At 34.8% G+C, this 22,632-nt stretch overlaps 1 protein-coding gene across 4 annotated transcripts in view; it reads left to right on the top strand.

Moving 5' to 3' along the window:
* LOC149080452 (receptor expression-enhancing protein 1-like) overlaps positions 1-22,632 on the top strand; it is a 239,189-nt gene that overhangs the window by 164,096 nt on the left and 52,461 nt on the right. For all 4 annotated transcript variants that reach the window (XR_016193584.1, XM_089239565.1, XM_089239567.1 and 1 more), the window contains 2 exons: positions 4,461-4,574; positions 21,094-21,214. Coding sequence is in view for 3 of the 4 variants with exons in the window: in XM_089239565.1 (XP_089095691.1) it covers positions 4,461-4,574; positions 21,094-21,214 (235 nt within the window). In the remaining variant the exon portion in view is untranslated. The remainder of the gene's footprint in view (positions 1-4,460; positions 4,575-21,093; positions 21,215-22,632) is intronic.

Raw genomic sequence — 22,632 nt, 5'->3', positions numbered from 1 at the left:
CTAGCTCTCGATCCGCTCAGGCCATAAGCCAGCATGCAAATTACATTGGAACTGTACTATATGTGTGCGTGTGTGAATCATTTATAAACTTAATCATCATTTGATCATTTTTGTCGCACCATGGTCATTTTCTGCACACGAGGGCTAATTAGACCGGGCAATTTATTGCCGATTCTGAATGACAGCCTTTTTTTATACTCACTGAGAGGTTGGTGTGCTAATCCCTCGATGTGGGACTCCCTGTGGTAGCAATCTTTTTCTGTGGTCATGTCACTGTTTCTGTTGTACCCCTGCGTCAGGAAAGTTTCTGACAAGGACGAACTCGTGACACCTGTAAACATACTTTGGTACTTCAGGTGAGTATCTTATCAAACATCCTTTGGCACTTTTAGGCGAGTATCTTATCGACCTGGGCTACCGCGCCCACTAAATTTAATATCAATACATAAAGATCACTGATGTCTGGTAATGATATAAATGTGATAATGTGTTGAATAAAATAGGAAAGTGAATAAAAATTGGAAAGAAAAATTTCTACGTAAAAATTAGTGGCTGCAGACTACATTGAAATATTGATACTGTACCGAAATCATCAGCAGTTTTGAAATCAGCCGCCCTAATATACCCTAAAACCATTAAAATTCCCTTGGAAACATTAAAATATTTTATTTTCAAGCCTAAAATTTTGATATTTTAATCACAACGTTTAATTTCCAAACGTTTAGTTTTATGGTAGTTATTAGAGCCAGTATTATTCGAAAAAACAACTTTGAAGAATAATTTCATCACTCTCAAAATTTTTTAAGGTCAGTTTGGTAAGAGGAAGTTTCTTTCTCTTAAACCGAACAAAACTTTGATCTATTGCTATGGCCAATTTAGTGCCGAGTGAGTTCTGCCGGGAATGTGAGTGTGACACACTGACAAACTGATTGAGTATCTAGCGTTGTTTCTGACGTTTCAATGCTGTCATCTATACTTCAAATTGTGAGTGAAGTGTAATGATTGAATATTTGTACCGTATTAGGTCTGTTGCTATCTTTTGTGAGACTTATTAACGGGAGATCGGCTCGCATTCGCACCTTGAAGTTGGGAACCACAGAAAACTAACTACAGCCGACCACCACTTTGGCGATGGTGGGGTTTGAACCTGGGACCTCATGATGCGAGTCCGTCACTATGATCACTCAACCACCACAGTGGCAAGGGAAGGTCTGGGAGGCAATCTCTCAAGAAAACGAGGTAGTTTTCAGCAATCAGACGTGGAAGCAGATATGGTCCCAGAAGATTGTTTATAATGCCGCACCAAACATTAATTCCCAACAAACCTGATGAGCATTTGGACGTGTTGCATAGGGATTTTTGAAAAATTCCAGATATGGCTGTTAAAGACACCTTCACGAGTAAATGTTGCTTCGTCAGTCTATAGAATCCTATTTAGGAAAGTGCTGTCATTGGAATGCTGTTGAAGCAGCCATTGGCAGAATTCTTTCCTTCACGAATAATCTTCTGATGAAAGTGCTTAAACCCGTGTGTAATGATACGGATGCAAAAACTCATCATGCAAAACGTTTAAGACCGTTACATGACTTGAATTTAATTCTTGTGCTATCGCTCGACTGTTGGTCGTTGGATCCGATTCAACCAACGACAACACGTTATCTTCAAAAGCCGGTGTTCTTATGGATGATACTAGCCCAGCGTCTACGTTTGGTTGTGGTAATACACACCCTGACTCGCGCAATCTGCGATCCAGTCGCAAAATAACTTTATGGTCTAGGTGCTTTCGCATGGGATACCGTTGATTGTATAACCTTGCTGCTTGCGAGGCTGATCCGTGGCACTCACCTAATAAGGTGCATGTCACAATATTCTTGTATGCTGAATGCCATAAAATTAGAAATAATAACAATAAATAATTAGATGCAGTACTTTCTGGAGAATAAAACAAAATGACCAACGCTTATCTATAACCTCTGTGAAGCTAGCTTTGTGAGATGCAAACAACCTGTTCTGACTTGTAAAAAAAGTTTTTTCTTCCCTGAAAAGTGCAATGGAAAAAAAATGGTATTTATATCTATTTCGTTTTCTGTATAGCAGGGTTAATACATTTTTAGCATTGTCTAAAACGCCAAATTATATATTTGGTGAATTTGGCCGGATTTTTAAGTGTCGTCATCAATTTTTAAAGCGTTATAACTCATTAATTATGGGTCAGATCAAAAAACGTAAAACATTACTCAATATTAGTTTTTCACAAGGAATCACGTGTGTAATTATTGGGCGGTCGATAGTTACCACCCTGTATAATGAGGGGAGTCATAAGAGGGTTCAAAGATTATATAGCTAAATCATGTTGAGCCGAAACTACTGGAGCTATAATTATGAAATTTTTTTCAGTAGTTTTATTTCATGATGTAAAAACTGAGGAGAGGATTTTTGAAATTCAACCTCTAAGGGGGTCAAAAGAGGAATCCAAGATTTTATAGAGAAATATTGTAAAGCTGAAACGGTTGAAACTATACGTATGGAATTTAGTTGATATTTTAGTTTTATCATGTAAGGACTCAGTAAGAAGGGGTTTTTGAAATTTTAACCCTAAGGTGGGGTCATAAGATGGTGCAAAGGTTGCATAGGGAACAAATCATGCTGAGCCGAAACCACTGCAGCTATAATTACGAAATATGGTCAGTAGTTTTAGTTTGCAATGTAGACACACACACACACAAAAGGGATATTTTGAAATTCAACATCTCTCTCTAATGTGGGTTATATGTGGGAGGGGGGGGGGGTTTCAGAGGTTATATGGTGCAATCATTGCCGAGCCTAAACAGCAGAAGATATAAATATGAAATTTGGTGAGAATTATATTTTATAAAGCAGAGAATCGCTATGACGAGATTTCTGATAATTTAACCCTTAACGGGGGTGTAATATGATGCAATATACAATGTTATACAGGGGAAATCATTGCAGAACAATTTTTTAGATGACCAAATCCATGCAAAGCCACAGGTTATGGCTAGTCTATGTATATAATGGAAAAACTAATGAGATCCATATATGTCTAATGTTGTTATATATATATAACATATACATACACAGGGTGCATATAGATAACAGGGCGCTTGACATTTTGCAAACAAACCATTCATCCTAGAGGCATACTTCCAATTAGGAAAAGTATTCAAATAATGTGTAGTAATCAGATATGTCATTCATGTTGCAAGGAGTTGTGTAGTTATCAAAATATAGAAAAAAACGTATTATACAGTTTCTGTGTGCCCAAAAACCTAATTAGAAAGTTTTGCCCAGTCTCTTCTGATGCCAATTAGCAAAATCCCACGTTTCCAAGTGTAGTATTCACTGAGATATTTGAATTCAAAAATGGAGGAAAGTTGTGAAAAAAAAAAAAAAAAAAACACCCAGCGTTAAATGTAGGTAAAACAGTTTTCTGGCATTTCATTGAATGTTGCACTTAGAAATGGGGAATTTTTCTAGTTGGCATCAGAAGAGACAGGGCAACAACTTTCTTATTGCATTTTTGGGCACACTGGAACTATATAAAAGGTTAATTTTATTTTGATAACTATATAACCTCTTACATGTAATGACGTAAATTAACGTAAATGACATATCTGAGTACTATACATTAGTTGGATAATTTTCTAATTGGATGTATGCCTCTAGGATCAACAGTTTGCCTTTAAGATGTCATACACCCTGTTACCTATGTACCCTGTATATGTAAGTCATAATGCAGCCTTTGTTTCATCAACCGCCCCGAAGCAGAATGTGCCGAAATCTGCGACGTACGTTGTAAAACAATTACCGCTACTGCAGAACAATTAAGAAGAATTTTAAGAAAAAGTGCAAAAAACACTATTAGATGTATAGGGATTTTTACCGCAGAACATTTCCAGTCAGCCGAGGGCTCGTCGCAGAACAGTAGTAAACATTATGCTTTGGGGATCAACCGTTTGTCATAGAGCTATGGTTCTGATTTAAACAAAATGTGTTCAGAAATCACTCGGTACCAGTTTTGAGAGTGAAAATACAGTGTCATAAAATAAAAAAATCTAAATTTTTATATGATGTCTTTGTCCTCTAACTTCCAAATTAGAAAGTGTTTGCCCTGTCCTTCCTGAGACCGAAAAAAAACTTCCATGTGCGTTGTTTGCTGAGTTTTTCAAATTCAAAAACGAGAAGAGAAGGGAAAGATTAGCATAAGGAGGGGAAGTGGTGTTGTTTGTTAGTTCATGCTTGTTTTCAACTTCTGTCCAATGCTCATGAGACCAAAAATATGTCACCTAATGAGGAATGTTTTTTGATGAAATTCATTGAAACCCTTCAAGTTCTACAGGATTCTGAAAATAAATGCTGGTTATGAAAGGTTCCACTGTATTTTATACACATATGAACAATATAAATTGACATCATGCAATATGTTCCAATGTTTATAGGAAATTGATGAATATGTTACCAAAGCACGAGAGCAAGGATACAGTGCAATGCTTCAGTTAGGTTCTAAAGGGCTAAGTTATGCTACTGCTGTTGTTATGCAAACTGCATTAAAGGTAAGAAAACTACATTATATCAACTGATAGAATTTTTTTTTCAACAGCTGAATCAGTAAGTTGTTGCAGATCATACAATCAATAAGAATTTTAGAAATCAAATTGTTTCCATAGTTAAAACAGTTATTAATTATCTCCCCTTTTAACATAAACATTTGTTATGCAGAATCAAAAAAATCGTCATTTGTTTCATTTCCTTTTACTGCTAAGCACATTTCATTGTATCTCTTTGAGACTGAAAGACCCACAAAAGTAATGATATAAGGAGAAAAGTTTGTAAGCTCGACACTACACTAGTTGGCACACAGGAAGTTATCGTTTGATGATAGGCCTATAGGCAGCCCCCAGCACTATGATGGGTAACTGGTGTAACAAAATATTACTCCCTTGAACATTGCAGGTCTTAGACCTAGTAGTGCCCTGTATAAAGGCAGTAGTCAGCTCCCACAGGCACAGATTTAGTGATGTGTCAGAGGAGGCGGTTTTTGCTAGTCATTACTATCTTGTAAAATACAGTGCAGATTCATTCTCCCATGTTATCAGGCTCTTGGTGAGGTGATCATCCCCATCGCCCCTGCATCTTTCTCCCCTCTGGGTTGGATATAATATAAACAGATGAAGTCAGAAATGCTCTCTTCCTAGAATGGGATTACTACTATTTAATTTGTAAACAAGCATAAAAACACTTGTTTGATTTAATTAAGAGATATAAAAAAAAAGTAAAAAAAATAAAAGAATGTGACACATTTATGCAGGATATGCATCACACATATAAAGGATCTATCTTCTTCACACTTATTTTGATTGAATTTTATGGTAAAATATGTGTAATGCATGCGTCACAGGCTAAACTGATAATAAAAGTAGTTAAATTAAAGCAATATTTCTCCATGTGATTTTTTTCATATTTATAAAACTTAGGAACATCATTTGAAATTATCCCTTTCAGACCCAGTACTGAGAAACGGAAGGGGCAGGCCTGTAACAGGGCTGTTTCAAGCACATCATAGGCCCCCAGGCCAAGGGATTTTCCTGGCAAATTTCAGAAAAATTGAAGTACTACATATTTTCTGAGGCCCCAGGCCATGCCTGTGTGGGCCTATGCATTAAAATGGCACTGGCCTGTAACTATTCTGAGGCAACGTCTTCGGCTGCACCAAGCCGAATGGAGTGCACCTATAACTCCTTTTTCTCCACTTCAAGGAGACTCCTAAAAAGTCTGTGCCAAGAAAGCATGCTGCAGCCATGGGAAAGGGGTTGTTTTTCTCTCTGTAGATTTTTTTTAACCTCAGCGACTTCAGCTTTAATTTCAACGATAATGCATGATTCTTGAAGTTTGGGCTGAACATCCCTGAGGTTAAAAGAAGAATATGTAAAGTGAAAAGAAGCAACTTGCACGTGTGTGGATACAGGGTCTAAAAGGATTATATATAATCACTGGTAAAAGTGATTGCAAAATTTTTCAAACTTACCAAGATGATTGGTGATTATGCATTACCGATATGCTTCACCAATTCAACACATTTACCATAACATAATTTAATTCTATATTTTATCAGTTTCAAGAAACTTTATTTCAAATATATGAAGATACATATATCTGAAATTTCTCGTATTCAAAATGGATTTGCCGCCACTCACTCCTGTCTTTGTTTTGGATATGTGAGGTACTACTTTATTTCCTTATTTCCAATGGAAATCCCAATTAACCTACCCTATTCTGGTGTATATAATCGTCGAATTATACGTTTAAAAAAATAATGTTGAAATATATAAATATAAAAACAAACGTTGGAAATGAATTTCTTAGTGTAGATCAAAGCTGCATGAAGAGTTTTAACTTTGAAGGGGCTTTAGAGTGTGGATAAACCACCACATCTTATCTACAGCTTTTTTTTCCTGAGAGAGGTTTGATTAGTTATAATTACATTATAAATTTATATACAAAAACATATATTCTTCAAATATTTATAGATGGGGTAGATGCCAGTACAAAAATTGACATTTTCTCCACAAAACATTGTCCAACCCCCTTCCCAGGTGAGATTTTGTATTGATAAATGAAATTTTGTCATGTGGGTTATATACCGCTGCGGACCATATATGGTGCCTTTTTTCTCAAACTAGTGAAGTTTGCGTCTGCAGATTATAAGCAGATAAATTTGATAGGTTTTGTTTAATTCTTATTCAAGATTCACATTGGGGACAGAGAAAAACAGAAAGAAATGACTTACCTTCAAATGAATTTCTTTAAGATTAAAATTTTTACAATTTATACAACAAAAATTAAAAATCAAAAATTTCACCGAATTCGAAAATCCTAGATAGTCTTGTGTTCAGCTAAGTATGACCTATCAAAAAGGTATCTTACATTAGAAGAAGCTGTATGATATTTAGAAACTCTTTCAGATTCTATTCTAAATTAGAGGATGCATAGAGATTGTTAACACTAGAACCGCGGAGTGGGTCAATTTGACCCAAATCAAACTTTGTTTTAATTTATCTCAAAAACTTAAGTGCAGAGGATAAAAAAAAATTCGGGAATTTTCATAATATCATATGATTATTATTTCACGAAAATCTTATTCTCTTCACATCTCGTGTTTCAGAGCTATAAGCACTTATACCCATAACCGCGGTTTGGGTCATTTTAACCCAACATACTATTCTATAGGAAAAAGGAGTGTATAATTTTCTTGGAAGTGGTTACCCTTTCTAAAAAGTATTTCTAAATGAAGATAGTGAAGAATAAAGGTCTTTCAAGGTCAATGCCAATTTATTTTCTGAGGAGATTATCTTTTTTTAATGAAGGAACAGCAAGTGGAGCTAAGTACTCTTTTGCGTTGTAAACTTGAATACCTGCTATTCTGATGGGACCAAGAAAGGTTTTGGGACAGTAAAAGCTTACCTCTAGAAAAAACATGTAGCTGAATATTGTATAGGCAAACGATGTCACAGAAAAAGAATAGAATTCTGGCTTGCACCGAATGTGTTTTGAGTGGATTTCCAAACCTTGAGAAAGATCAGCGTACAACAAATCTCTCTCTTTCAGAACACATAGTTGCAGCTGATCAAGAAGTTTGAGAGCAAGCTAAGAAATGCCGCAACGGACACCTTTTTTCACTACACTGAAGCTGACTCAAATGCTAAAAGCCAAAAAATACGAGCTACATAGAGAGGGTCAGACTAAATTGAAGAGTAATGTTATCTGACGGAAATGAAGATAATGAAACTACATTTGCATGAAACATCACATCGGGAAAAAAATTATGCCACAATGAAAATTTATCAAGTAAAAAAAGATAAAAACATTTTATTACGCAGCACCCTTTATCTGACAGTCAATATCGGCAGTGGAAGCCCCAAAAAGCTTCCAGAAACTATTCCGCACTACAATTCAACAAAGTTTGCCGTAGTTGTAGTCGATCAAATGGTCAGAAAATATTCAGTGAAGATAGAATCACGGGGGTGGCCTGTCCACGTTCCCTACAGCATCCTAGATCTCACTATAAAAAATTTCCGTATTTTTTATAGAACAGTACAGAAGTCCAGAACTATTTTTTGAACGCAATTTCTCTAGAATCTTATTGAAGAGCTGCGTTTATCATACGTGTTGCCCTTGCGCAAGAGGAAACGTTCATGCACTCTTGATCATGTTCATGAGCCATCAGAAATGAATAAATAAATAGGGTCTGATGTCAGGTAACATCTGATACCACATGTGAAAACAAAACTCAATTTTTTACATCGGTTGTGCAACATCAACATGGGGCGAATGTGCAAGAATAATGAAAAAAAATTTGCTACAAACTGCTCATAATAAATTTCACTTATCAGTAAGAAATCAATACTTATTTGAGAGAATCATATTATAGACTTTCTCATACTTAATTTGACACGCTTATTTTACATCTTTGTCATATTATGGGATTACTGAAAAAGTGTTTGTACTGAGTAATGTAAATAATGTATACTAAATCTTATGTTTACTGAATTACATCATTTTTAGCTAATTTTGAAGCCCATTTCCTATTCCTAAACAAATAGTTTCTCGTTATGAATACACAATTAAACAACATTGAATAACAGAAGGGAGCAAAACCCAGGAACCCAAGAGAAATTCCTGTTTTGGCTTTGAAACAATGTTTCTTCGCAGTTTGGGTGAGTTTGACCCAGTCCACGGTTCTAGGTATACCGAAAGTGCTGTGATTCTAGTGATATGCCAATTATGTACTAATGAAAATGGGAACATCATGGATGAAGATGATATTGTTGAAAATGATCTACAGTAGTATCAATGGTTCAAACTATTGCATGTGAAATGCTAGGTAATTTTGCAACAACGAGGATGAGGTGTTACATAACTCCTGAAATGTGTTCTTCAAAAGATGTAGGGCAGAAAAAAGGAGCAAAACGCAAGTGCAATGCTCAAGTTTCAAGAAAAGGCAAAACAGTTGGGGAAAAAAATTAATACATGGGATAAGAAAATTCTTTCTAAAATCCAATCAAAACCTCAGCTCTGGATTCCATATGACCATTATAGCATGTTGGATAATTCATTCAGAGTTGCGAGAAGTGGATCGTATTTCGCATTTGGAATTCCGAATAGAAGTGACAATAGACCTTCTACGAACGAAGGAGAAGTTAATTATTTATCCAGGCCCACGTTGTCAACTGAAAAAAGATGTCAGGTCATCTGATGGCCTTTATATAGTGTCTGTGAAACAAAAGGCTGGTGTGCGGTTTGACAAAACAAAACACACCACAAATGCTACCAATGTGGCAGACGACTCCATAAAATATATATATGTTTTCCTTCTTTTATCACACGAACATTAGAAAAAAATTTGAATTTTCTGCACTCACATTTTTATGTTAAAAAAACCAGTATGTGATGCGAATTTTAATTTGTAGTAGAAAATAGAAAATTTTGTGCGATTTTTGTACTCCAGAAATACATAATCGAATATAGGCGATACCACTTTCCGCTTTCACCTCTCCCCAAGTGCTAATGTTCCATTATGGAACATCGTGAAAAACCAAGAAAAAATTTTTTTCTTTAAATTTCAAAGTTGATCTATGTATAGGCATGCAGAAGGACCTCAAATTTCAAAACAATAAGTGACTTTTAAACGATTAAAGGAGGCAACTTTTCCACAATATAGCAATTTGAAACAAAAACTTAATTTTTTTCAACCCACTCTGATGTGCATACATACATTGGTGAAATAAATTAAGAGAATTTGCATATTTTATCGAATTTCATGAAAAGAACTGAACTGAATGTAAAACCACTGCTTCTAGACAAAAATGCAAATCTTATACGTTGAATGCGTAAGCGGAGCCAGTAGAGAAACAGGCTTTACAAGTGCGCGTAAGTTAAGATGCATTTCGTTCGCTAGCACACCTCGGTGAATTTCTCACCATACATTTTTTTGTCACCCATGTTTTGCAATTTTTTTCTGCTCTAATATCGCTGGCTAGTTTAATTATTTTGTAAACGTTTGAGGACGTTGCATTTTTCATCTTGCGACTTCTTTTTAGAATAAGATTCAGTATATAATAATAGTCAAAGTATTTTTCTTGTCCGAGCTCATGGACCCCACTTTTAGATGATTGAAGAAGCGAGTATATGGGACCCCAGCTGCATATAAGTGGGTCGCATACTGATGAAATCAAAATTTGAAAAAAAAAAATTCTTACAACAAAACGTAAGATTTTAAATTAAGGTTACCGGCACTAGTTGAGCCTATGGCCGTAATGTGCCTTTTCGGGGCAGACTTTCCCTTTTTTTTGGGGGGGGGGGGGGGCTTCTTCTTGAAAGGGTTATTATGCAAAATAATTATAGAATTTTTGGGCCCCCTATTCACCTCGGGAGCCCTACTTGAGGCCCCAGCTGAATACTATTTTTAATATTGAGTGTCACTTTTTTTTAAAGACCAATTTGTTAAATGATTTTTTATCCATTTTTATTCCTTTTAAATTCATTGAAACAACGAATTGCAAATTCTTTCTGGAGCAACTAAAATAATAAACTATTGATAATTTTACAAGATAATTATTTTTAATTTTATAATCAAAAGAATTAACTGCCTTGCTGCGTATTGTAGTTCTGTATTTTAAACTATGGGTTTCTCCTCAGTATTAAAAAATATTATCAGAACATGATTCTCTATGAATGAGCACTTACCTGTTAATGCAAGTGAATACTTCAATATTTAAAAGATATATACTTCTATATTAAAGATCTTTCATCAATTTATCTGTTTCATATTTAGCTTCTAACAAATAACTTCACCTGATAACTTTCATTTTGACAATATATTTCATTTGAGTTGATTAGAAGATGAATGATTGATTGAAATTGATTAATAGAAACATGAATTGAATAACAACTTGCACACATGATTTGTCATACAGACACATTTTATTTCAAACATATATTCATAGAAAGTTATCATAATCACAATTTATTTGTTGTACTTTTCTTAGAAATCGCACCTTTCAAGAATATAATTTTTTGAGATTCATTAATTTTCATCTGTATCTTCAAATGTTGATTTACCTGAAATTAGAAAGAGGAAGAAAAAAACACTTTTATTATGCTTATCAATCTTTAAATGTACTGTATATTTTATTTCAAATTATAACAGTCTTTAGTTGCATAAGTAGAGATAATTCGTGCACAATAGCACTTTGTCGACTCTCCACCATTTTATCACAGTAGGATCCAAAATACATCAACTGTGTTTTACAAGGGAGGCCTGGCATTGCACACAGATGCACTTGTTCATGTCTAGATGTATTTACCTAGGGCTTCACAAATCTTAGGAGCCAACATTGCAAAAAAGAAAATCATACTGACACCTAAAATTTTCTATGCAGATCACAAAATATTTGGAGTTTATGTCTGCATCTTCCAATATGTCAAGATCATCACTAAGTGCTGAAAAAGTTTAATATAATTTTTTTTTACTTTGGATTATTTCTCCTAAAAATATGCTTGGCTGCGAAGAAATTTGGCCGGCGCCAAAAATGTTTTTCAATTTTCGAGCCATGTTTCTACCCTAAAATTTTGGTCAGATAGATGAAGTGAAAAAACCTATTGGCACGCAGCTTACTTAATATTTTCACTCCTTTCAGCTTCGCTCTAGAACACATCCTTAGCAACCTCTTGTAGATCGGAGAACCCCTATTTAAATTAACATACAAATTTTGCAGTGTTGTATGGTCTCGCTAGTTAAAAAGTATAATATTATTTGTCGTCAACTATATTAATTGTTTTAATATTTCCATTCACAAAATTTGCTAATCAGTAAATATGATAACATTTTCAAAGAATTAATATTGCTTTTCAGTTAGCAAAGCTTCTAAAGGTTTTTTTTAATGTCCTCCCCTCTCATTTATACGTATAGCCAAGACAAGTTTTTCAACAGTACATGTTTTTACTTGCACTGGTCAAATTTTGAGCGGTACAAGTAGCCATTAAGAAATCATATATCTTAATTTGCTCAATTCAATTATGTCAAACAGAGTTGTTCTTTCAATAGTATCTGAAAAAATTATGATTATAAAGAAAATTACTCATAGCAAGATATTTCTCGAGAAAAACCAATATGGTATGGACTAAAAACAATGCCACCTTTCCCCCCTACCTGCTTATTTTGTTTTTGCACATATAAAACGTGTTGCTGAAATTACAATAATTTCAGAGGGTAGTATGTTTCTGTTAAATTTTATATTGAGAAATATTCAAGTGATTTTACAGTTTACAATTTTTATGAATTTTGTATTCATCATGCAACATAAATGAGACACTGAAATACATTTCTTAATAAACATGTGAATTTATGTAATACAGTCTCTCCGAAACGCCATTATGTCTGCGATCTGATATAACGCCAAAATTCTTTGGGTGGGATGGTGGCGTTAAATCGGGGTTTGACTGTATTTGTTCCACTAGGGTTGTTGATACAAATGAAATCAGTGAAAATTATGCAACATAATGTTAAAATTTATGTCATTAAATCATGCATGGAAATATTTTATTTTACATGAAAATAATAATGGAAACTGTTGCTCAAAGTCAAATACAAAGAATTAAAATTACCTTTGTTTGCTCTGGTAAAATTGTTTGGTAACCTTGAAAACCTTCACATAACTTCGTAGCTACCTACAGCCAAGTTCCTGGAAAACAAAATTTTTCTAGAGTTAGAAAAGTCTCACAAATGTATATACAATATATATATATATATATATCAGCTGTTTACTAACAACATCGTTAAAAAATAAATCCTTGTTAAAAGTTTAAATGTTAAAAGTTTCAGTTCCATAACATCTCAAAATGTTATATTTTAAAGTTCTTAAGTATTCGACATGGAAATTTTTTTCTGTCTTTACCCATACACACAATCAAAAATAATTTTTGGCAAAAAATTAAATTTGAACACACACAGCAAGGCCCCAAATACTGAAGTAGTAATATGTTTCAAACACTAATCTGCTTCCTTTCATTATAATGTATATACCTCAACACATAAAACTGTGCCTGAAATTAAAACTTTGTTTTTCAGTCCCATTGTACGAATTTCATTTTTTATATCAACAAAGCAATATAATGATTCCTTATTAAATATTCTTCATCTCAGAGCGAGTTACAGAGTGCAATTTCTAAAGTAGTAGCACATGATTTTTTCTGAAAATTTAACTTTCACTAAGTATTACAATATTGTTCATTTGAACAGTTCAAAATATCAAATCTAAAGTTTAATCCTTTACACTAAATTTAGTGAATGAGTTTTACAAAATTTAATATTTAACATTACTGCCAATTTTTACCATGCTTTATTTCAATTTCACCATTACTCATCACAAAAAAATAATTAAAATTTTTGTCATTTAGGTGGTATAATTTATTATCAATGAATTGTAGCTTATTAGTTACTTTGTGCATTGACGGGAGGTTGATCTAAAACACAAATTTTCAATTTATTTATTTATAAGCGATTATTTATAGCATAGTCATCTCCAAGCACAAGTTTTATTGTGCCAACAATATTCAAATTATTTATTTACACACATGCTCAATTTATTTAGACATAATTTTTCATTAAAAAAAATTAATGTAGCAAAAAACATAGAATGTAAAATTTCAATCTGATATTATCGTAATTGAAGATTCATGTTTCATTCGGCATGTAAATATTTTCAATACAACCCAAAATATACATGGGCTATTTGATATTTTTCAGCATTACCAAGTGGGATCCACTGCCCTATTGATTGAGTGACATCATGTCCATTTATATTTTTAAATAACGCACATTTACCGAGCAAAAAAATAATATCTCTAAACACTTTTCTTATATAGTTCGATAGCAATAAAATAATTCTTACCTCAGTAATGAACATGCTAGCACTTCGTCGTGGCTTCGATCGCCGATGTCAACATACACGTATACTACAGCAGTTTTTGAGGATATAACGATGAATCACTTCAACTTTGATGACACCGAAGATATAATCCAAGTTTTATCTGTCATTATTATCGTAAAAATTTTTTTAATTCAAAAAAAAAAACAGCATATTTCATCGCTAAATATCACAGCGAGAGCTTTCGGCCAGAGGCGAAATTTCCTCTTTTCCAAGATGGCTGCCGTGAACTACTTTTCTTGCTGCTTTAGGACTGGTGCTAGGCAGTCCTTAGCAGCGGTCCTAAGTAACTACTAAAAAAAAGCCCTTAGCGTAGAGATATTACCGAAAAGTCGAACTATTGGCCAGCTAAGGACAAATCGGCGCTTAACTACTTTTTTTCGGCTAAGGACCACAGAGATAGTTCACCCCCTGGATACCGGATCCATCGAGAGAAAGCCTGGGCAAGGTCGTCCGAGAGCCACGACGGCCAGAGAAGATCGCCATTTGTTGATTATAGTGAGGCGTAACAGGAGTGCTACAGCTTCTCAGCTCTCTCGTGACTTGTATGAACCCATGTATCAAGGGTGACTGTTTCCAAAAGACTTCATGAGAGAGGGTTGTTTGCAAGAAGACCTGCTGTTTGCGTTCCGCTCACTTCTACGGACAGGAGAATCCGTTTATCATGGTGCAGAGAACATAGAGATTGGAGTATGGATCAATGGGCGACTGTTCTCTTCACTGATGAGTCCCGGTGTAGCCTAAGCACAGATTCTCGCCATACGTTCATATGGGGAGAACCAGGGACCCGCTACCTACCCTCCATTGTCCGCGAAATCGACCATTATGGCAGAGGAGGTTTGATGGTCTGGGCAGGCATCATGTTGGATGGCCGCACACCTCTCCATGTCTTTGAAAGAGGCACTGTGACTGGTGTGAGGTATAGGGATGAGGTCTTGGAGCCCTATGTTCGCCTTTTCAGGGGTGCAGTTGGCCCCGAGTTCATTTTAATGGACGTAACGCGAGGCCACATAATAGAGCTCTTCTGCTCGACGATTTTCTAGAGAGTGAGGATATTCGCCGGATGGATTGGCCAGCCAGATCTCCAGACCTTAACCCTATAGAGCATGTCTGGGACACTCTGGGGAGGGCAATTGCAACTCGCAACCCCCCTCCGGGAACCATCCAGGGAATGAAAACAGCGTTGCTGAACGAGTGGGACCAATTGCCACAGGAAATGATAAACTGCCTTATTTCAAGTATTAAATCACGCTGCGAGACCTGTATATCTGTAAGAGGGGACCATACCCCCTATTAACCCATCTATAAACCCATTTATTCTGCAACTGCTGTTTTATACCTTCCGACTCCAACGAATGTTACGCATGATCATGCGTGTGTATTACAATTATTGAATGGTTATTTGTTTTGTGTTGTATCAATGTATGTACATATCAAATTTCATTAAAATCGGTACAGTAGTTCTAGAGATGATGAACCAAGTCTGCAAATTCTCTTAATTTCTTACACCAGTGTATTTTGAAGTTGTGGAAAAAGGGAAATTCAATTTTCCTCTCATTTTGCCTAAAAACCTGCCTAGACTGTAAGTAAACAATTATTCCCTTATTGTATCAGAGATGCCACTGGACTCTCAAATAACCTTCGTAAATTAAAAATCTGGGTCTTTTATGGGTGAAAGTGTGTGTGTGTGGGTCCATCTCGAAAAAAATTTACCTTGAAAAAAGTATGCCCCCTTCCCATAATTCACTGGTATCTCTATGAATTTTCATCCAGTATGCTCCAGGTCTTTGATCACCTGCTTATATTTCGGTTGAGACTGAGTGGTGGATCATCTTCTGGGTAAGAGAAGAAGGTATCTGTGAATCAAGTGTAATTCATTTCTAAAAACATGTTCTATCCAAAAACTTCATTTACTTTCATTGTCTACTAGTAGGAAAAACTTGCAAAGAAGCTCATTAGCACTGAGAATTTGACATATGGAATTCTGCACATGTAATAAATCTAAAACAAATATACAGTTGATCCCGCTTATAACGTTTCTGCCATTCGGAATGTTTTTCCACTTAGTACAACAATTTTCATGGTCCTAACAATAAGTAATTCTAATTGCGATTTCCTGTTTAAAGTGTTTTACTATTTATAACGTTTTTTATGATGGTTTTTGAAAAACATTATAAGCAGGATCCACTTTAATTAACAGTTGAAGGCACACATTTATATATTTACTAATTATCAATGTATAAATTCCCTTCTGATTGATTTTACATTTTGTTAAAAATATCTTAGCATTTTCAATATCTTCTTATAAAATTTAAAGCAAATCAGATTCTCTCTCTCCTCTCTCAGACACTTATCTTCTCATTTCCTATTCACACTTTGGATTTCCTGGTAAAATGATTTTATTTCCCTTTCCTGATGGTCCACCATTCTGATCTGTTGTCATTTCACTGCCACATATTTTCACACCTTAATATGGGAGCTACACCCGATTTATGTTGGAGAAACTTAACAGTGTGCTTATGTGTGTGTGTGCGCCCAGCATTTAGCGTGTTTTGTGTTCAGTAGGTGGTGCCATGTATCTAGCACCGTCACTAGATACTTTCTCAAACGGGGCAAGTACACATTTTGACACACCCATGTAATGTAGACGCAGTTATGAAGGGTGAATTTAGTGCCCCCCCCCCCCCAGTCCAGAGCCCAGGACACTAGGCCCACCTGTCCCTCCATGTTGCGGCCTTGCATCTATCCTCCAAACTGGTAATGCATGCAGTTGAAGTTTAATGTATGCATATTTGTGTTCTAGGTCTATGTCATCTCCGTGGCAACCAGAAGTTTTTTCAAAGGAATAGCCAACTCAAAATTTGAAATCTGTAGAAAATCACATTTTTAGCCGTTTACCATTACGCAATCACAAGTTCCAAACACGGATTTTCACCAAAAGCAAAATTTGGGGAGAGGTTATAAGGTACCTCTGCCCTTCCCCCCCCCCCCCCACAGAGATCAAAAATTAAAAATGCTTTTTAGAGAATTAAAATATCGGAATAAAATTTCTTTTATACTATCTCTGAAGAATTAGATCCCTGTGCCCCTCCAAAAGCCAATTCTGTTTTCACACCCATGATTTCTGCGATGCGAAACGGTGACTACCGCATGCTAGATGACAAAACTGGATATTCAAGGTCGAGTTTTTGCAGATTCAGTCTTTTCCACGATATCAGGAAGGTTTTACAATTTGAACGGGCGTTCCAATCCTTTACGATTTTTAAAAAAATGCGCATTCGCAATATTGTAGGAACAAGACAAATTTACGGTCTTTGAATGCCGGCCGATAGCCGCGAAAGTACTGTAATTTCCTGTATATAGCTGAAAGAAAGAAAATCTGCAGGGTAGTAAAAATCTGAAATTTGAAACTTCTGTACACAGCCCCTCATTCAGGGAAGCTCTTACTAAAAAATTCTATAGAATTCTATAAAAAAATTTATAGAAAAGGGTCTATAGAATTCTTTAGAATTATGGCCCACTTTTCTAAAGAGACTGTTCTATAGTCTTATAGAAGCTCTATAGAAGTTTCTATAGAAAAATCCTATAGAAATCTATATAAGAGGCTCTATAGAATTCTTTAGAAGCTCTATAGAGGTTTCTATAGAAATGGCTCTATAGAATTCTTTAGAAGCTCTATAGAATTCTTTAGAAGCTCTATAGAAAAGGCTCTATAGAATCCTTTAGAATTATGGCCCATTTTTCTGAAGAAACTGTTGTAATAGAATTCGGTCGCAAAAGCCCTATAGAACTCTTTAGAAATACAACCTGTTTTAGATTACTATAGAAACTATAAAAAAAAGTCATAGAATTATGACCCATTTTTTTAAAGAAACTGTTCTATAGATTCTTATAAATTCTGAATAAAAGTAAAAGCGTTTTCTGTGGAAACTCCATAGAGGTGTTATTTCTTCAGAATTATGGCTTATTTTTCTATAGAAATTATCACTCATGGCCCGGTGGTTGATCGAACTTACTTTGTATAATATATAAACAAACTTAGATTCATATAGAAATTGTGGCTCCAAAATTTCATATTGAATGATACTCCCATCATTCATCAGAGAGCCCACCTCAAGTCTTGAACTTGTCTTTTCACGTAAAACACACACTGAAGATTCATACTGACTTACAGAATGTGGTTTACATCACATTCTAGGACAGATGCATTAATTTATTACAATAAAACTTTTATAAACTGTTTATTTAATGAAAAACTTTAAATTTTTATTCAGAAGGTATGAGATGAATAATGCATATAATTATTCTCTATTACACTGAAATTTATACTTATAAACTCAAGGAAACAGTTACTTTCCAGATATTATGCTGAGGTGAGCTCGGAAAGAAAAGTCATCACGTCTCCGCCGGGACTCGAACCCAGGCCCTCTTGCATACCGGGCAAGCATGCTACCATCTACACCACTGGAGACACATGAATCTGCCTTCCTAATTTCACGCACTGTGTCGTGAGGCGCTGAAGTAGAGGCATTAGTAGCCTCTCTTAACTTCAGGAAATGGCCCCCGGGTGGGACGGTTTAGAGAGATATAGATGGCTTTTTTCTCAGCCAGATATATCAAGGAAACAGTAACTGTTTCCTTGGCTTTTTTATAGCCAAGATATATCAAGCCAGATATATCTTGCCTTGATATATATAGCCAGATATATCAAGGAAACAGTGTTTCCTTGATATATCTGGCTGAGAAAAAAGCCATCTATATCTCTCTAAACCGTCCCACCCGGGGGCCATTTCCTGAAGTTAAGAAAAACTAATGCCTCTACTTCAGCGCCTCACGACACAGTGCGTGAAATTAGGAAGGCAGATTCATGTGTCTCCAGTGGTGTAGATGGTAGCATGCTTGCCCGGTATGCAAGAGGGCCTGGGTTCGAGTCCCGGCAGAGACGTGATGACTTTTCTTTCCGAGCTCACCTCAGCATAATATCCGGAAAGTAACTGTTTCCTTGATATATCTGGCTGAGAAAAAAGCCATCTATACTTATAAACTGTTCATTACACCAAACATCGAAATTTAAATTGAAGGAAATAATTTCAATCTTTTAACTAGTTATAGATTGAATGATGGCATGAAAATTTATGGTGGCCCATGTGTGAATGATTACAAAGCATTCACACAATGTAAAAACCACATCCAAACCAACATTAAATGCAATACATATTTCATATTAAATATGTAAATGGTTTCATAAATTTGCGATTTTTAATTAGTAAGACTTTTTATACACAGTTTACTGTCAAAAAATACTCTATAGCCACATTTTAATGTTCAGAAATAAATCTGGAAGACTGAATAAAATTATAGGATCTGATCAGGAAAATTTAGACATATACTCAAGTACCACACGATTTTAAATTGATTCCTTCACCAACATCGAAATTGGTATGCTTGTTATATTATTGTATCTCATCGGTCAATTAAACCTGCCTTCGATTTCTCAAACCCCTAATAATCGCTCTATATAACATGAATATATCTTTACCTTTGAACACATGAATATGACACGTAGTAACGAAACGTAAATACAAATTTAATCATTTTATTCTTTCCAAAAATTATTCCCTATTTACATGAAACTCTCTACATCACGGCATATGCACTTACGTGAAGACAATAAAACATTCGGTACAAAAATATGAATTAAAAAATTTTGAAATACAAATACCAAACTGCAAATAGAAAAAAATGTACACAAACAATATTCTGCTATGAAAACGCACATAAAAAAATTATCAATCTCTTTCAAGGGATCCTGGAATGGTCACAATATAATTCTTATTATAGCCATCATTAATACATATTCCAACTTTGATAACATCATTCAAAGGCCATAATGCAATATTTTCAGTATAATTATCTATAATTTTAACAGCAGTGAAATTATAATTTATATTTCTCAACTGTAATGCTGGTTTATTTGAACAATGGAGGCGTTTAACAACGCAGTATAATTCATCATAGTGGGACTTTTGTTTGCAGAAAAGAGTAGTTCTAATACTGCATGTATTTGATCTTTGCTCATTATAATATAATTTGCTGACTTTCTGTTACTAGAATGCTCTAGACCTTTAGGGATATACAAATTTTTATAATAAACTCTTTTGAAGGAAAATAACTGTTTAATATTTTGTCCAGTAACAGCTGCAAAATGATGCAGTACAGTATTATCATTTAAAATCCATGACTTGCCAATTACCAAATTCTTATATTTAAATGAATTGTTCAAATGAAACCCTTGATTTAAATTTTCAAATACTTCTGCTGCCCTTGAATGAAAAAAAATATTAGATGAATATGTATATTTGGTTGCTAGGATGAGGGATATTTGGTTGCTAGCAACCAAATATCCCTCATTTTATTCTTCAACAACCCGCGTGTATATCAATACAGTAGTGCACAAAGTAGTAAAACCAGTTTTTCAAGGTCGCGCGATCATGATACACGGTAAAAAGAAGGGGAAAAAAGTTGGAGAGATTTTTCTCTCTACTTTTTCTTAGAACCAGGAAAGAACGTGTCCCGAAATACGCGTGAACAAAACTTTTACACGTCCTTTTCCGAAATTCCGGGTATTTGACGCGTTATAATGCGTCAATGCCATCTCTGTTGTATGTTCAATTTTATTAATCAAATACAGTTTAACATGCACTAATATATATATATATATATATATATATATATATATAGGCATAATGTAAGATGTACACATAAAGAACATAGACATGCTTAAATTAGATATTTTGAGGTTGTGGAAAAAGAAAATTCAATTTTCCTAATTTTGCCCACAAAACCTGGGTTTTTTCCCCAAAAAATACATGTTTTTAGAAAAACCCGCCCAGGCTGGGTTTTTTGTAAAAAAAAAAAAAAAACCGGGTCCGACTTACTGTTTGGGAACCACTGATATAAGTGGTTCCCAATCCATCGTGTTTCATTTTGTCAAACGAGAAAAGGTCATCAATAAGTCACAGAAAAGTCAAAATTTTGGTTTATGGTAGATACCCTGAACATTTCATTCATATCTGTCTCCTTTCAGGGACAAGAAACATTGGTCCATCATTTGCAAAAAAGCTACAGCATGAGTGATCTCATGGAAGATGATGTCACTGTGGGGCAGAAGTATTCCAATGCGATTTGCCATATTAATCCTTCACTAGGTGAGTTTATATCCTATATTTTCATTTATTTTTTATTTTTTCCTAAATAAAGATATGATGACAGAGATGCCGCTCCGCTCTAATTCACCTGGGTCTGATGTTTTTCAGTGAAAAAATCTGTTCAGCCAATCATGTTGCTGCTTGGTTTATGATAATTCCAATTACCTTAATATCCTACAATTGTTTTTCTGTACTCACAAGGCGTTGTTATAACTATTACAATGAGGTAGTAAATTGCCTATAGACCTGAGTTGTGCTCGGTTTGAAAAAAAAACAAAAAAAAACTACTACAATGGATTCTGACAGAATAACATGCTTAATGTCATATCAAGGCTGTTTACTTCATTTCATGCATTAGAAAAATTAAAATGTTGTGATTGATGTATAGTGGTGAATAACATGTAGCAATAAATTACGAAATGCAAAATTTTTATAGCGCTCTTTGCTATCAAAATTGGTCATGATTGCAGAGCAGAAAGTCAAAACAGAGAGAAATTAAAGAAGGAAGGAAAGTATGAATATAATATAAAGGAAAAAACTAAGAAGCAGCTAAAAGTCAAAAGGAAAAAAAATGAAAATTTGTCAATTTCCAAAATCGGTACAAAAATAAAACGTGAGACAAAACATTAAAAAAAGTGATAAATGTAAAGCATTAAAATATGAAAACCATCAGATAAATATATAAACCTCAATTCAGTCTATGCCAACTCAAGTGCTTTGGGAAAGGCCACATTTTGAGCTATACAATCTTTACCATTCTCTCCTAGGAGAAAGAAAGCTGCAATAATACTATTGTTCAAGACAGAAATAGGGTTGGAAACTATTGTTGATACCTCTGCAATTCTGTGAACAAGATGAAATAAGCAGACAGGCTACAGGTCATAAAGATGTAGTGACTGTACCATTCCCAAATAAAAAGTTGTCCAATATTGAAAGAATCTGTCAACAAGTTTGCAGTGAAAGGTGGGGGAGATGAAATGGAGGCTTCAGTGGCCTCTGCTTGAATTGCTAGGTAGATCTTGGACATGGCGAGAATGAACGTTGAATTTATTGTGTATATTGTATGAAGTTTTTGATTCTAATGGAAATTTTTGAAAGAGTGCTGTCACAAAAGTGACTCCTTAAGCGGAGTGGGTGACATATTATGAGGAGTTCAATATAACATTTAGAACCTCCATAGAGGGCAATTGGAATTTCCAAAAAGTGTTCCTGTAAGCAAAGTAACAAGTTACCCGGGTGATGCACCAACAAGGTTTGCCTATACTGCTTAGTTACAAACTTTCACACTATGTTTGTTTATGTAAATAGCATGAAAATTTCATTCCTGCTGTAAATTGTTTACATACATCTTCCACAGGTTCCTGTGTATACATTTGATTTCCCTCTTCTACTTTACTCTGTGCAAAAAACATCACCAG

This window comes from Pholcus phalangioides, unplaced genomic scaffold (genome assembly GCF_987345545.1).
Source record: "Pholcus phalangioides strain wild (caught in Gottingen) unplaced genomic scaffold, Ppha-v1.0 ptg000011l_1, whole genome shotgun sequence".
Lineage (NCBI taxonomy): Eukaryota > Metazoa > Arthropoda > Arachnida > Araneae > Pholcidae > Pholcus > Pholcus phalangioides.
Note: the sequence above shows the minus strand (reverse complement) of the source record. Positions and strands in the feature narration are given on the sequence as shown.